The sequence below is a fragment of the Pithys albifrons genome, chromosome 10 (genome assembly GCF_047495875.1).
Source record: "Pithys albifrons albifrons isolate INPA30051 chromosome 10, PitAlb_v1, whole genome shotgun sequence".
Lineage (NCBI taxonomy): Eukaryota > Metazoa > Chordata > Aves > Passeriformes > Thamnophilidae > Pithys > Pithys albifrons.
The window spans coordinates 21710687-21725319 of record NC_092467.1 but is presented as its reverse complement, the minus strand read 5'-3'; the positions used below and the strand labels follow the sequence as shown (position 1 = coordinate 21725319).

The 14633-nt window shown below is 36.1% G+C and overlaps 1 protein-coding gene across 2 annotated transcripts in view; it reads left to right on the top strand.

Moving 5' to 3' along the window:
* Positions 1 to 14633, top strand: part of AK5 (adenylate kinase 5) — an 83672-nt gene that overhangs the window by 1961 nt on the left and 67078 nt on the right. For both annotated transcript variants that reach the window (XM_071564729.1, XM_071564730.1), the window contains exons 2-5: positions 174 to 360; positions 1334 to 1501; positions 6677 to 6846; positions 6966 to 7079. In XM_071564729.1, the coding sequence (XP_071420830.1) occupies positions 174 to 360; positions 1334 to 1501; positions 6677 to 6846; positions 6966 to 7079 (639 nt within the window). The remainder of the gene's footprint in view (positions 1 to 173; positions 361 to 1333; positions 1502 to 6676; positions 6847 to 6965; positions 7080 to 14633) is intronic.

Genomic DNA, 14633 nt, shown 5'->3' with positions numbered 1-14633 from the left:
AAACCAAAATCATACAGCTTTTGGAGGCCTCAGTTTTATCCATTGGGTTGAAATGGAAAGTCTGAATATATAAGGAGTATGGAATTTCTCTGTGGAAAGTGAAGACAAAGTAAAGGTGCTGTTTTTTCCTGGCATCTACCATTATAGTGTGAATTTCTGATCTTATGTTTCAGAGTCTGTTGAATGGATTAATGTGTTACAAACCTGATGACCCAATTGAATATTTGGAAAGCTGTTTGCAGAAAGTAAAAGAGCTTGGAGGGCCAGAAAAAGTGAAATGGGACACCTTTGTCAGCCCAGAAAAGAAGACCCTGCCTCCACTCAATGGAGGACAACCCAGGAGGTCTTTTTTCAGGAATGGTAATGTATTAAATATAAAATTATTGTATTTCTTGTCCTGCATGTGGTCTTATATCCACTACTGAACTATTTTGTAGCGGATCATGCCTCATTCTGACTTTCCATAAGAAAGGAGTCAAGAATTCTGTTTTCTTGCATTTTGGCTTTTGTTTTTCTCCTCCCATAATGGGTGCTAAGCAGAAGAAGAAATTGTGATCACTTTGCAGCCAAATGATGAATGTTTGCTGTGTAAATGTTTACCGCGTTAGTGGAGAGATTTCTTGTATCCTACTTAAAACATTTACAAAGGTAGGGACCGAGTTAAATCAGTGCACCAGTCTTATATTTGTGTTTGGTTCTTAGGGATGACATACATACCAATTTCAGTGCAGTTACACTAAGTGGTTTTTCTAGTTTATATTGGAGCTATATGCTAACTTACTAAATACAATGTAAATTATAAACTCTTAGAAAGAGGTACATCTCATAAAATCTAAGCAGATGTCATACCAATACCTGTAATTACTTTATTTGTAATGTTAACAAAGAGTAATTAGCTAATCTTTCAGTTGCCATAGTTATTCTTCCTTGCCATCCAGCATTTCATTAATCTAATTAGCAAGAATCCTGTCTCTATCTCTGTGTACAACATGTATCACCAAGAGAGTCCTGCTTAATAGTACAGGTTATCTGCACAATACCAAGCTTCTCTTCTCAGAGGCCACTGATGAACTCTGGGTACTATGAGCAGATGTTCCCAGAAAAACTGATGAGTTTGTAAAGCAGCTCCAGTGAAAACTGACTCTGAGTGGTTGTGACTTGATAAATCAGCTAAATAGTGGCAAGGAATATTTAAAATAGCATCAGCAAACACAGTGCAAAATTATGAGATATTTATACTTTATTTGCTGTACTTATTTAAATCTGTGTACACAACAGATTTTGGGGTTTCTGTCTATTTCATTAATTTCCAGTTTATCTTACTATTTTACAGTGATGCCTGAAAATTCTAACTTCCCATACCGACGGTATGACAGACTCCCTCCCATCCAACAGTTTTCCATAGAAAGTGACACTGACCTCTCTGAAACAGCTGAGCTAATTGAGGAATATGATGTATTTGACCCTGCAAGACCTCGACCGAAAATTATCCTTGTCATAGGTATGGAAGCAGTCATTTTTACATGATTTTATGTCTGTTACTTTGCCTTTTGATTTGTACTGCAAATACATTGAATGCCTATACGAATTTAAATATGTTTTTCTCCATCTGCCATAGCAAGTTGTGTAGCCCAATTAAAAGTGTGAAATTGTTAGTGCTGAGGATATAGCATGCCAACTGTAAGCATGTTAGGGGTTATAGCAAGCACCTGCAGTTGTGTTCTGTGGACTGGATGCCTGTTTGCAGCTGGAGAGGGAGAGCTCATGGTTTGCTTCTGGAGGACATCTGCCAGTTTGATTTAATCTTAACTAAACCTGGCTGATTTCAAGACAGCAACACCATGTGAACCAAAGTGCTCTTCCAAAGCATGCTCCAGATTGAACTGTAGCACTGTTGTAGATATTCTCAAAACTGATCACAAAAAAGGGTAGTTAAAAGTATGGGATATACCAGTTCAAAAACCTGATAGGGAATTGTTGTCATCTATATTTAGAACCTTGACAAATGGTTAATATATCCAGATGGATTGAGCGTACAGACAAGCATAAGTTATTAAAAAATAGCTGCAGTTTAAGTCTAAATCAATGTTTTATTCTCTTTTTGAACTGAAGTTCTTTGGACTAGTTTCCTCATCATCTGGGATAGCTGTCTTTAGAAATTTTACTGAGAGACTTAATTCTCTGAAAGTTTTAAAGAGTTACAGCACAGGTACCAGGTGATGGACAATTCCATTTTTAGTCTATAAAGCTTTATTCATATTAAAGAGAGATATTGCTTCCATAACAAGGAATAGTATGTAGTATAGTAAAAGGGAGAAGAAATATCTTCTCTGTACTACAGAGTGGACTCTAGGCTCTGCATTCAGCAGTTCTCAGAAATGAGATATTGCAGTATACTGAAAACAGAAAACTAGGCATTTTTCTAGATATTTGTGAAATTGTTTTTGGCATTCGAATATTCTTAATCTTTTGTTGCAGAATTGCAGATCTCAACGTGCAAATCTCTCTATGCACTGCTGAACTATAAAGACTGCAATTAGATGGAGAAATAGCACATACCTTTCTTTCATTCTAATTAATTAGCTAGCCTTCCTTTTCATAAAGGAGAATAACTGGCTCCTTTTCAGTGACCACAGAAGGCTCTTAATGCATTGAAATCCATGTAGTTCAATTGCAGCGGAGTGATGAATGATAGTTTGATTTAGGTGAGATAAAGAGAGATTGGCTTTCACCTCTGGATCTGAGTGCAGGTGTATTTGAAGTAAAATACTTGAATGCCAGCATGTAGTGAACAGACCATGGATTTTACAGAGCTTTTCTTCTCTCCCATTTATATAGGGAATCATTGTAAACATTCCACAGAGGCTATTTCAGGTTTATATTCCCACTGAGTTTCTCTGAATCTTTTACAGTGTGATCTGATAGAAACACAATACCTTGTGTAGCATAGCAGCTACTGTCCATTTTTGTACAGTAGCAAGAAAATTTCTCCCAAATTCAACTTTCCATTGAGAAAGCACATAAAAACACACACTGGAAAGAACAAAAGAATAACTAATATACCAAATAAAAAAGAAAAAAGCAAAAAGTGTACAATTAATTTTTTGAGACAAATATTGCACACAAAAAATGTGTTTCATGTTTTCCATTTTGTATAAAATACCAGCAGAAAATTCAGTTAAGCAACATGTTTATCTCTAATTAGTGATAACTAGTCATCTATCTAGCTCAGGTTGTACATTCACTGTTAGGGACTGAAACGAAGTTAAAGACCTGTCTTCTGCTTTGCCTATTAGGTGAACTTTTCTTTATTAATGCATAAGCTCCAAATCTTTTTAATGCTTCCATAAAGCTTTTCACAACCTCTTTGCTTTATGAACTCTGTCATCCTTATAATGAACCAGGTAGCTCCAGGGCAAAAGAGAACTTCTAAAGGTGGGTGTTTTGTTTGTTTTCTGGGTTTGCAGAGAAGACTTCTGGTGAAAGGTAAAACTATGAAGGTGCAAAGTGAGTAAATGACTACATTTTAGAAAAGTCACATGGAACCAGCCAGGATAGCACACATCTGAATCCCTGGAAAAATTAAGATTCTTAGGTATTATAACACTGGGAAAATAGATTTTCTTTAAAAATGTGCTCCCTAATATACTTCAACAAACACATTTTTACTATTGATACAGCCTGAATTTAGAGATCTTAAAATATTAATTACCTGGTATCATTAGCACCTTAATTCAGTATGTTTTTAGGTGTACTTTATTAAAAATATTACTTAATATTAAAAGAATACACTTTCCTTTTGTGATGAAAGTTTTAAGGCTAGATCAAAGACAGTGCTGTCTGCAGGCAGCTGCCTATGGTTTGTTAAATCCAGTCGACAGATTTTAAAGTAAAAATATTTTCAGGAACCTTATTATTAAATGAATTTATTCAAAATTTACAACAATATAAGCAAAATTGAAATTTTGAACTTTCATTGACAAAACTAGATTAAAACAACTTCTTCAGTAAAATGTTTTGGACATACAAGTCTTCACTTGAGACCTGGTAGCAAATATAATTTTAGATGCAACAAGTGTTCCCTAGTCTAGACATCTTCTAGAAGTATGTAAAATTATCATGCTTTTCTTGAATAATGCATAATCTCAGAATATGTGAAAGGAACAAAAACCAAAAGTGACTTAATTTTCCTGTCTTATGAACAGTTTGTCAGTGTGATTTGTCGAAGAGTCAGCAATGGATACATAGTTCAATAAATGATGTGCTGTGGGAAGTGATTTTGTCCTCTCCCTTTTCCCTTATTTTATTACCTGAATGTTTCCTCTCAGAATGTAAATGGATAATCCCAGCTTGCTATAAAGGAATGTGTTTGGACTGAGAAAAACAAAATATGTGAGAAGTTTATGAACATTAAAGCAAATACTTTATTAGTTATTTCTGATTGCAATTCAAATTGAAAGAACACAAGTGCTGAACTACACTATTTTTTTCTCTCCCTAACAAAGCAAAGCAAAGCTCTCCCTGACAGGAGTGTGAAGTCCATACTTGTTTCAAACAAGTTTTTTCAGCTATTTTATGCTTTTATGGACTGATGTTTTTCCAAGTGTCAGTTCTGGGCGTTTGGCGCCTTTTGTATCTCTGTTGGAACACAAATACTATTTTCCCTGTTGTCAGTTTTTCTGTTTCTAGTTTTGTACACATTACCTATACATGTCTGGCATTTTTGTTGTTGCTGGGGTGCAATATAGTCTGTTTCAAACTTGTAAAGTTTGGTGAAATGCACTTGCCATGGGGAGGGCTGAGGTGTCATCAAAGGGGGCAGGGACACTGGAGCAGAAGTGCTTTATAGCCACTTCAGTGAGGAGATGATTTCTGGTGTATCAGGTGCTTGTGTACCTACAGAAGGGGAACATCCTTTATTCTAACAAAGAGGCTAAGCTGGCTATGAAAGTAAGAGTTCAAGCTGGAAAAACTATGTCCATTTAGATCATCTAGAACTCCTGAAGTGGAAGAATAGCTGTAGAACCTAACACAGTCTGCTTAAAGAAGAGAAACTTTTTTCACTTGTGACCTTACTGTACTAAGACAGAGTTTTCTTTCCTTGCTTTGTGTTTTATGAACATCTGTAGCTCTATTGACTAGTTGGAGGATACACATAAATGCTTGTAGAAGGATTATTTGAACTAATTGGATAATGATAAAACCTTTTTTTCCCCAAGGGTATAACTGAACTGTGGGCAGAGTATGGGAACACATTAGCAATATGCACGCTTCTCTGTGCATTCCCTTCAAATGGGTCCTGATCTGAGCTCCAAAGGGCATGTGGAGCACTGACATCACAGCGTCAGGGCACAGAGAGCTCCTGGGCACTGCAGGTGGCACCGAAATCACTCTGACAGTAACGCTGGAGCACAGATTTGAACCTGGCTATGCAGAGAGTGCCATAATTGTATGTGTAGAAATAATTGTCGAGCTTATCCTGAGGCTGAAACTGTATTAATTATATAAATGCCAAAAAGCTGTTTATGGGAACAATACAGATAATATATGAAAGAGTTACATCATTACTAACACGAAGCTCAGTATGTTCATATTTACTTTCACTGTGTCACTGTATTTTTTTGAAGTTCATAGAAAATAATAAATCTTAATTCTCTGTCTGTTGAAATAAAATTCAATGTTGTCACACAGAATTCCCCAAACTATGGCTACTTAGTGTATAGCTATTACCAAAATATTTGGTCTGGATTTGCTTTGCTATACTTTTCAGTAGCATCCACTTTTCTGTGTATAAACATTTATCAAAACAATTGCCTGGTTTTGCAGAATGTATTTCAGATCTCTGTTCATCGCATCATAACATTTTCTTTTAGTTCAGATATGGTCTGATTGCTTTACATGCATTCTTGCTTCTGCTGTCTAGCTGACCTTCACTTCAGTTTTCCCTACAATGCAATGTAGCTGCTTTCTGGGATTCTGATACCTGTTTGGCCTGTGCTATATATTTTGAAGGATTTCTTTATTCTTCAAGTTGTCCAGCAAGCTGAACCTAACAAATTGCTTCTCTGTCAGATGCTTCAAGCAGCCATACCAGAAGTATGCATAGTTTAATAAAAGTCCTTGTACCAAGTCACTATGGAAACATCTCAGCTGATTATTTAATAATTTTCTGTATTTTAAAAATAGAAAACCTCAAACTCATGTAAGCATGTTTAGAAGCAGATTTTATTAGTTTCATTTCATTACTAGTCCATTGATTTAATTGGCTCTATTTAACTAAGTATGATTCTTTCTGACATGAATATAGTTCAGACTATCTGGCTCTGTCTTTGCATTCAGAGAGTTCAAGAAAGGAAAAGTTCATTTTCTGTTTCTCTAATACAGATCAAGGAAAGCTCTGTTCCAGGAACAGTTTTAGAATTAGGTCAAGCCTAAAAGACAGTATTTGTTTTTGTTTTGCAAGTAAATTTTCTATTTTTTTAACTTAATTTTACAAACTGTTACCTTTATGATTGGGTAGATGAGACACATTTCCAGTGGCTGGTAACAGGTCATGCAGTGGCAAAATTTACTCTAATAAGAATTGGAAAGTTGGTGCCCACAGCAAAGATTGCACATGTGATTGGGTTCTTCAGATGAAAGGTTAATCGAATGCTCTGTTTATGATTCACAATAGGTGGCCCAGGAAGTGGGAAAGGAACACAGAGTCTGAAAATAGCAAAACGTTATGGATTTAACTACATATCAGTTGGTGAATTGTTAAGGAAGAAGATCCACAGCACAAGCAGCAATAGAAAATGGAGTCTAATTGCCAAAATAATTACTACTGGAGAACTGGCCCCTCAGGTACAACGTATCCTGTGTTAGTGTTCACTTTTGAGGATCTGTACATGCTGTATGAATATGCACCACCAAGAAAACTTCCTTTACAATATTAAATAAATAACTTCTTTTCTCTGTGAAAGGAAACAACCATAACTGAAATAAAGCAGAGATTAATGCAGATACCTGATGAAGAGGGTATAGTGATTGATGGATTTCCCAGAGATGTTGCCCAGGCAATCTCCTTTGAGGACCAAGTAAGAAATTGTTTTTATTCTTAAAATAACATACATATCTCTACAACAGTTAAGCTTGTTGAAATCATCAGTCAGATTCCAAGAAAGAGCAGTGCTCCTTTAATCTTTGCAGGTACATAATTACTGGTTGGCAAAAGGTTATGCTTTTGCTTTATGTTGTATTATGTCCTATGTGAAGACAGACTATTTTGTAAAAAGAAAATGTGATAATGTAACCAATAACTCAAGCCTCTTGTCTCTATAATGAAAATCCTCTCAAAATGAAGACAAAACCAGGAAACCTAACAGTGAATATGTTTTGTATCTTAGTGATTTAGAAAGGGGGAAAACATATTTCCATATCTATTTGTTCAGCTAAATTAAAAGAAACATACTTAAAGCAATGCCTGTCTTCACAATGCTTTTAATCGCAAGTTTATTGCAGTGAACTGAAAAGATGAATAAAACAAGGGTTAAAACTGTCCATCTTTTGCAGGTGTTTGTAAACCAGAAATTAATCTCTTTTTTTAGAAAATTGCATCATTTTGTTTATTCTGGACTACAGTTCTAAGGTTTAGTCAGCTAAAACTGTATTTCCAAATGTATTCACATGTTGTTTGCATGTGTGTATTTTAAACTCATCTAAAAATACTTAAATTCAGTGGAAAAACAAACGGTTGATGTCATTTTCTCATGAAGCACTGCTAACATAACAGTTACAGTCACAAGTAAAGGTTGCAGTTTCAGAGCTGAATTCTTGGAGTGCCCTCATGCAGAGCATTTCAAAGTCCTTCACAATTCCTGGTGTACTACTGTTTCTGTACTTCGAGTTCCAAGTGGTATTGCCAAGGCAGAAGTAACAAAACAAGGCAGCTAATGAGGCATTTCATTAGTGTGCTTTTATAAGGTATTATTCTGGGTAAAATTTAAAAGACTGAATTGAGGAAATTAAAGGAAACAGGCAAAATAGTTCTTACAGGAAATAACGATGACTGCCAGTGATATGTTCTTATAATTAGCAAAAGAGAAGGTTGCTTATTTCATAAGTGAAACAGCAGAAATGTAGGGTTAATGATCGTATCCTTGTGTAATTTTTTTGTCCAGTGTAACATGTGATAGTGTGACTTACGTGCATTTCTTGATGCTATGATGTGTTTGATGAAAGACTGGGGGACGTAAAACTGGAAGAAGTGACAGGATTTAAGTGCTTTGAATTATCCTAGGCTCACATTCTCTTTCCACAAAGGAAAACCAGTTAAAAAACACTTGGCTGTATTGTCAGAGAGTTCCTTCATTTTCAGTCAGGAATATGATTTGCTAAATCATATTCCTCAGGGTTTGATTCTGCCTGAAAGATAGATCACTAAAAAAATCCAGGAGCACTTCATACAGGGACACCTTTCACTGTTATCTGTTCTAAAAAAAATACAGGAAAGAAGGAATCGTAAACCTTTTATAGGAGCATAGGAAGGAAAATTTTATCTATTTAGGCTCCTCTACTTCATCTTTCATTGCAGCTGATCTGTTACATGAGCATATTTAAGGCCATGGAAATAAATCTACAAGGGATATACATATTTCAATATGGAACATCTATTTCTATATCAATATCTCCAGTGAGATACACTCAGTGTTTCATCTTGGATTTATATTTTAAAGAAATAAAATATATCTGTTGTTTCTTTAAAATTCGCTGTTTAGTAAGCCTTAATGCTACACACAGGAGTAGGAAGGCCTTGTGGTAAGGAAAGGGGACTCTCAGCAGTTGTGGTTCTCATCTTCCTTCTTAGGATGAAGCTGTTGGTAACCCATGGTATGTCAGGTTATTTATATTAAGCATTTTCAAGGCACTCAGAGATTCCTCAATGGGAAGTGCAATTGAATTGTGGAGAATCCAGTAATTAACTGTTGTGTTAATTTGTGTAGGTCTGCAATTAGAGATGCTGGGGGTTTTCCACAGCTTAGAAATGTTATAGCTTTCTTTCTAGCAGTGTATAGAAGCACAGAACAGAATTGTTCTTATTAGCCACAAGTGACAAGATGAGAAATAATTAGTTGAAATTTCAGCAAAGAAAATTTTGATTAAAAAATAAGACAATTTTAATTGAGTCTATTAAGGAATGGAACATCCTTTGAAGAAAATGGTGAAATCCCAGAAAATGCAAATGGTTAAAGCATACATGTGCCTTATGCTTAAAGAGACATCCCCTGTAGAACATTGAGATCTGTTGATGAAAATTTCTGAATAAGAGCTAATTTGGATTATTACCACTAGTTTGTCATGAGTGAATACTTATTCTTACACATGGTCCCTTTGAGACCATTGCATGTTTATGTGCCTGAAAACAGCAGAGAAATTTGTTTGACACATAAAAATTCTTTGCCATGGCTTACACAAATAAACTCCAAGAGTATATGTAGTAATACTTAAAATAAACTGGGGAGGGGAGGAGAATATGAAGGGAAAGTTACTAAACTGAATAAAAATAGAGATGAACAATACAAGACATTGAGAGAGTAGGTAAGGCTGGAACAGAGATTAAACAAATGTGAGGAAAATTAGAAGAATATAAACAAAACAGGCTACAAAACCCTGACATCATTATAGTTCAAGAAAGCATGTCTGGTTGTTATTGATCCTAAGGAGTCCATAGTGTTTTGGTACATGTGTGTTGTTCCTGCGTGAGAAAGCATCTGGACCCAATGTATCATAAAGAGACAGGAAGTCAAAACATGGACTAGATGTGAGTTGGCCTCACTAAGTGTGACCTGGTCAGTAAATGGTGAGCCAGGAGAGAGCATGTACAGTTTTTGGTCTAAATCATGTCACCTTCCCATTCTCCACCAGTGGCTCTTGTGGAAAGTAGGTGGTGAGCAGCTGAAAGGCAAGGTACAAAGGGCATAAAATCTGTCTTGCTCCCAGCCATTAACACTATAGTTCCCTGACCACTGTTTACTGAATGTTTGTTGTATATATTATTATATGGCTTTCACCAGTAAGAACTGTGCTCAGTTATTGTAAAGATAAACTAAATCGTATTGGAAGTGGTTTACTGTATTACAGCAGAAAAGGAAAAGGACAGCTAAGCACATGTAAAATCTAACTGTGCTTTCTTGGCAGTCGTCTTTAATGTAAAAAATTATTTATGCTAAATTAATTCTTTCAGTTTATGGCTCACATAGCTGTTACTAAGAGTTCACAATATTTGAGCTTTTATAACCTCTTCATTTTCAGGAAAATTCAAATAGTTACATACATGTCTGAACTCCAGTTCAATACCTGTCCTACATAACATTTTGTTACAGAAATACATGATGATAATGACTGCTTGTTAAACTTCGCTTGTAATTGCCCTTGCTACTACCAGCACACTTTTATCCCTTCGACTAATCCAGAAGCTGAACTTCTCTCTGGGAAAAAAACGTTACATTTAGTAAACTAGTCAAAGCAAACCAACTTATGCTAGTGTAAGTATAGCTAAAAGATGATAATTTCTTCCTTATTATGTTGCCAGACTCTTGTGTGGACAGTAAGTTCTCAACATGTTGCTAGGCAGAATTGTATTCAAACATGTTGCATCTCAGTGACTGAAGTGCTTAAGATAAAGCAACGACTCATTTGCAGCGCTCACAGTATTTCTCTTTCTGCTCAGATCTAGAAACCAGAAGTAACAACACTGCTTCCAAACAATAATGTCAATTTGGAATAAGAGCATTAGAGAGCACTTTACACATTACAGGAATTTTAAATTTGAATTTGCACTTTTTTTCCGCCTTCTTTTTTACTGAGTTTTGTCAATACCACTGTTCCTGTCATCCATATCTTTTGAGTGGGGAGGAAGGCTTTAAGATGGCATCAGTGATGTTTTCAGATTTTCAGCAGTACTTGCCAACCAGCACCACATTGGCCATTCTGGTCACTTTTTACACCAGCTTCATTTCTTAATACTCAGCTTTGCAGCCTTAGTGTGGCCTGTGAGAACTCAGCCATGAGCACTGCAGGATTCTCTTGAGTTTTCTGTCAGTTTTCCTGGGACTTTTTATCCAAGCTGAAACAAGGCTTATATTTTTCTCTTCGAAAATTCAGTTTAATAAGTAAATTCTCTCACTGAAGGTCTTAGATTGTTGCCAGGTTCTTACCCTCTCATTTCTTAATTCCAGAGAACAGAGTCAATAGTGCCAACACTTTTGATAGGTGTACTTTTAATACAGCCCTGAAGTTCCAAGCAGTCATAGTTGTGGAGAAATAACAAAAACATTTGAATTTTAATGTCTTAAAATCAAATAGAACTTCCAGTTTATATATTTGTTTTAAATATATGATAATTTCTGCCTTTTGATCATTTTGAAATCCTTCTACATAGCAATGCAGATTTAATACTGATGTATATAGTTTGAGCCTAGGCATAAAGCTATCCTAAATCACAAATTTCTGAGCTATCCATGATCTCTGCTGAGTGCAAGTAGTAGAAACTTGTTTAGATTTCAAGGACACATTTAAAAATGCCAAGGAAAAAATGGTTTATTTACCATTAATGTGTCAGCTTAAAATGCAGCAAGTCACCTACAGTCCTAGTCTGCTACAGCATGCTAAATAATTTCCTCTCCAGTAATGCTGTAATGAAATGCCTCTGACAGGTGTATTGAACTCAAATGATTTGTGAAGAAACTGCAATTTGGTTTTCTGTGTAATTTCTCACATGGTTTTTGCCCTTCCCAAGAGAAACAATTAACTGTATTTTACGGTTAATTTCATTTACTGTTTTGCTTTGTTTTATTCCCCCCCCCCCCACTTTCAGTCATTCATGTATGTAACTTTCCTTCCAATTTTAGTAATTCCTTCTCCAATATTAACCTTTTTAGTTTCAAAAGAGTAAGTACATCTGTAGTTTGCTTAAAATATATTAATAGTAATGTTTTAGTAGTGACATAAATCTAGAATGGGTATTAGAATGAGTGGCTATTCATTAATGAATATATAATTTAATTATTTGATAAGAGAGAAAAACTATTTTGGTAGAAGTTATCCAAAATAATATTTTTGTCATGTATGGCCTGGTTAATAAGACTATATTTGGTAAAATATTAATTTAAATAATAGAGGATGTAAATTTTATCTGATTTTTTTGTTTAAAATCCCCTTAAAAATGTTCATAAATGCACTACCCCTACAAAAGATAACTAGTCATCTTGGCTGTAATTTGAGTTAATTTTTAACTCACAGATATATTCCGTATGAAAATTATTATGAGAATAATTATGATAAAGTGGAACTGTGTAGGTGGCACAGCACAGGATGCTGAGACAAACTGACTTTGTACTTTCACAGGCTGAGGACAGCAGTACTGTCCCTTCAAGGCTGATACTTAAATCTGCAAGCAGAAATGCTGCCTGCAGTCCCCTCCAAGTTTAGGACACGTGTTTGTGGACCATCCTGGTGGTCTGACTCAAGCTCGAGCTCTGCCAAGAGCTTCTCACAGGAAACCTGCTGGCACTGGCCAAGAGTGTGGGCACCAGAACTACCAGGGAAACAAGTCCAACCTTGTTATGAATCTTCTTAGGGGGAAAGAATCTGTTCTTTGCAATAGGTTGTCATTCTGGTAAAGGTATTTTTTCTGTATCATGGCCAATGTGTCTTCATTTCATCTCCTCCTCAACTTCTATCTCCCTTCTCCTGAATCTCCACCTCACTGATCCAGGTACCATCACCTACTGACTGTGATCTGTATGAGGAGTGGGAGGACCACTACATCAGGTCGGCTTTGCTGTGATTCCTCTTGTTCACTGCCTTTGACCCTGTGAGTTTTACATTGCTGTCTTAAAGCCAAGCCTGACCAGGGAGCCTGTGGAATGTTCTTATCATTATCTGTCTTCTAGAAGCTAGAGCACTCTTGAGAGAAAGACAAGCAGTGGTTCAATTTTCTGCTTGGGTAAGAGACCCTAAACCTCAGGTTTCCTGTTTTTCTGGAGCAGAGCTCTTCTTTGCTAGCCAGACTAGGTGAAGAAAGGCTCATCCATTGCTGGTCGGAGTGCCTGATGGAGAGGTCTGCTCAGACCTTTCTCTCTATCATTAGCATTAGTGTTTACAGATGGGGATTTTTATCAGTTAGCTGCTCTACACAGGTGAAAATCTGAATCAGTTCTCCCTAAAGGCACCAGTGTCTCTCAATCTCCCTCAATAAGGGGGTTTAATTGCATACTCTGGGTGAGTTGCTGGAAACTTTTTTCTCGGGCAGTGTCAATGGTTCAAAAGCAGTTACCGGAAAAAAATTCTATCAGCAGGATTAATTCTTTGGCAATACGATTCATTATTTTGCTTTGCTAAAACAAGAAAAAACTATGCAGTCTAGTAACCCAGCAGAGATGGAATTATAGAAAGTAAAGCAGTTATTAGAAGGGAGAACACACATACAACAGATGTAAGCTAGCTTGCTAGTAAACCATCAATAAGAATAAACTGCCCTGTTACATTAATGGCAATTGGTCATGAGCTGTCGGTTGTCTCAGGAATGTCTAGTAGAACATGCCAGGAATTGAGAAACAGAGCATTTTCATCTTTTGCCTAATGAGGACTAATGAGGGAGAGCATAATCATCTAATTTCTAGCAAACAACCACGCTAATCTCACTAACAAGAGGAGATGTAGAAAATATCCCCAGAGAAAAGAAAGCATATCTCCACTTATACTGCTTAATGTCAATAACACTAACTAGCATAGAATTACTCTCAATTTACTCCTGGTTCCAGTTTAGGAAGGAAATTCAGACCCAAAGAGAGTAGGATTTACTTGCTAGTAAATACTATTCTAAAAAATGAGAGGATGTACCCACCAGTTTTATTCTGAGTTGATACCATATGCTTTTCCTCTCATTTAAAATGAATAACGAGAAACCTGTCTGTTCCCATAGGCAAAGATTCTCCCTTCTGCTGAGTTCCAGTTAGTAAGTAGTCAAATTCACTTCTTTAAGCCTCACAGTCCTACCTCAGTTGCATTTCTGGACACAAATAAAACCCTCTGCCTTCAGCATAAGATGACCATACTATGGGAAATCAGCATGAAGGAATCCAGTTCTTCTCTCTGTCTTGGTTCTATACACCTTTTCTGTAAGAGGAGTCTCAGAATAAAACTTATTCCCTAGCCGTAAAACTCAACAACACAGTTCTGAGTTTGAAAAATAAGTTTCTTTTCAAATGAGTCATAAAACCCTTTTCTTTGTTAGAAAAAAAGCAATTTGTACTCATTTACATAGGAGAATAGTTGTGTTTCTAGGCAAGTAATCCCAGATGTCCATATATTCCCACTAGCCTCTTGCATTCCAGCTAAAAGTATTTGTAAGCATGTCTTGCAGACAGGTACAGTTGAGGTAAGTGGAAGAGGAGGCTCATGAAAGCAGGAGTGAAATATCAATAGCACTTCAAAGGTGCATCCTGAAGGTTGTAAAAGCATGTGAGAGGAATATATTAAGTGCTGTTAGGTCTGTATGTTCATCTTGTGTTTATTAAATGGTTTTCAACTAATTCCTAATGATAAAGATGCATATTCTGATGGTAAAAGATGAATTCATAGGGACATCA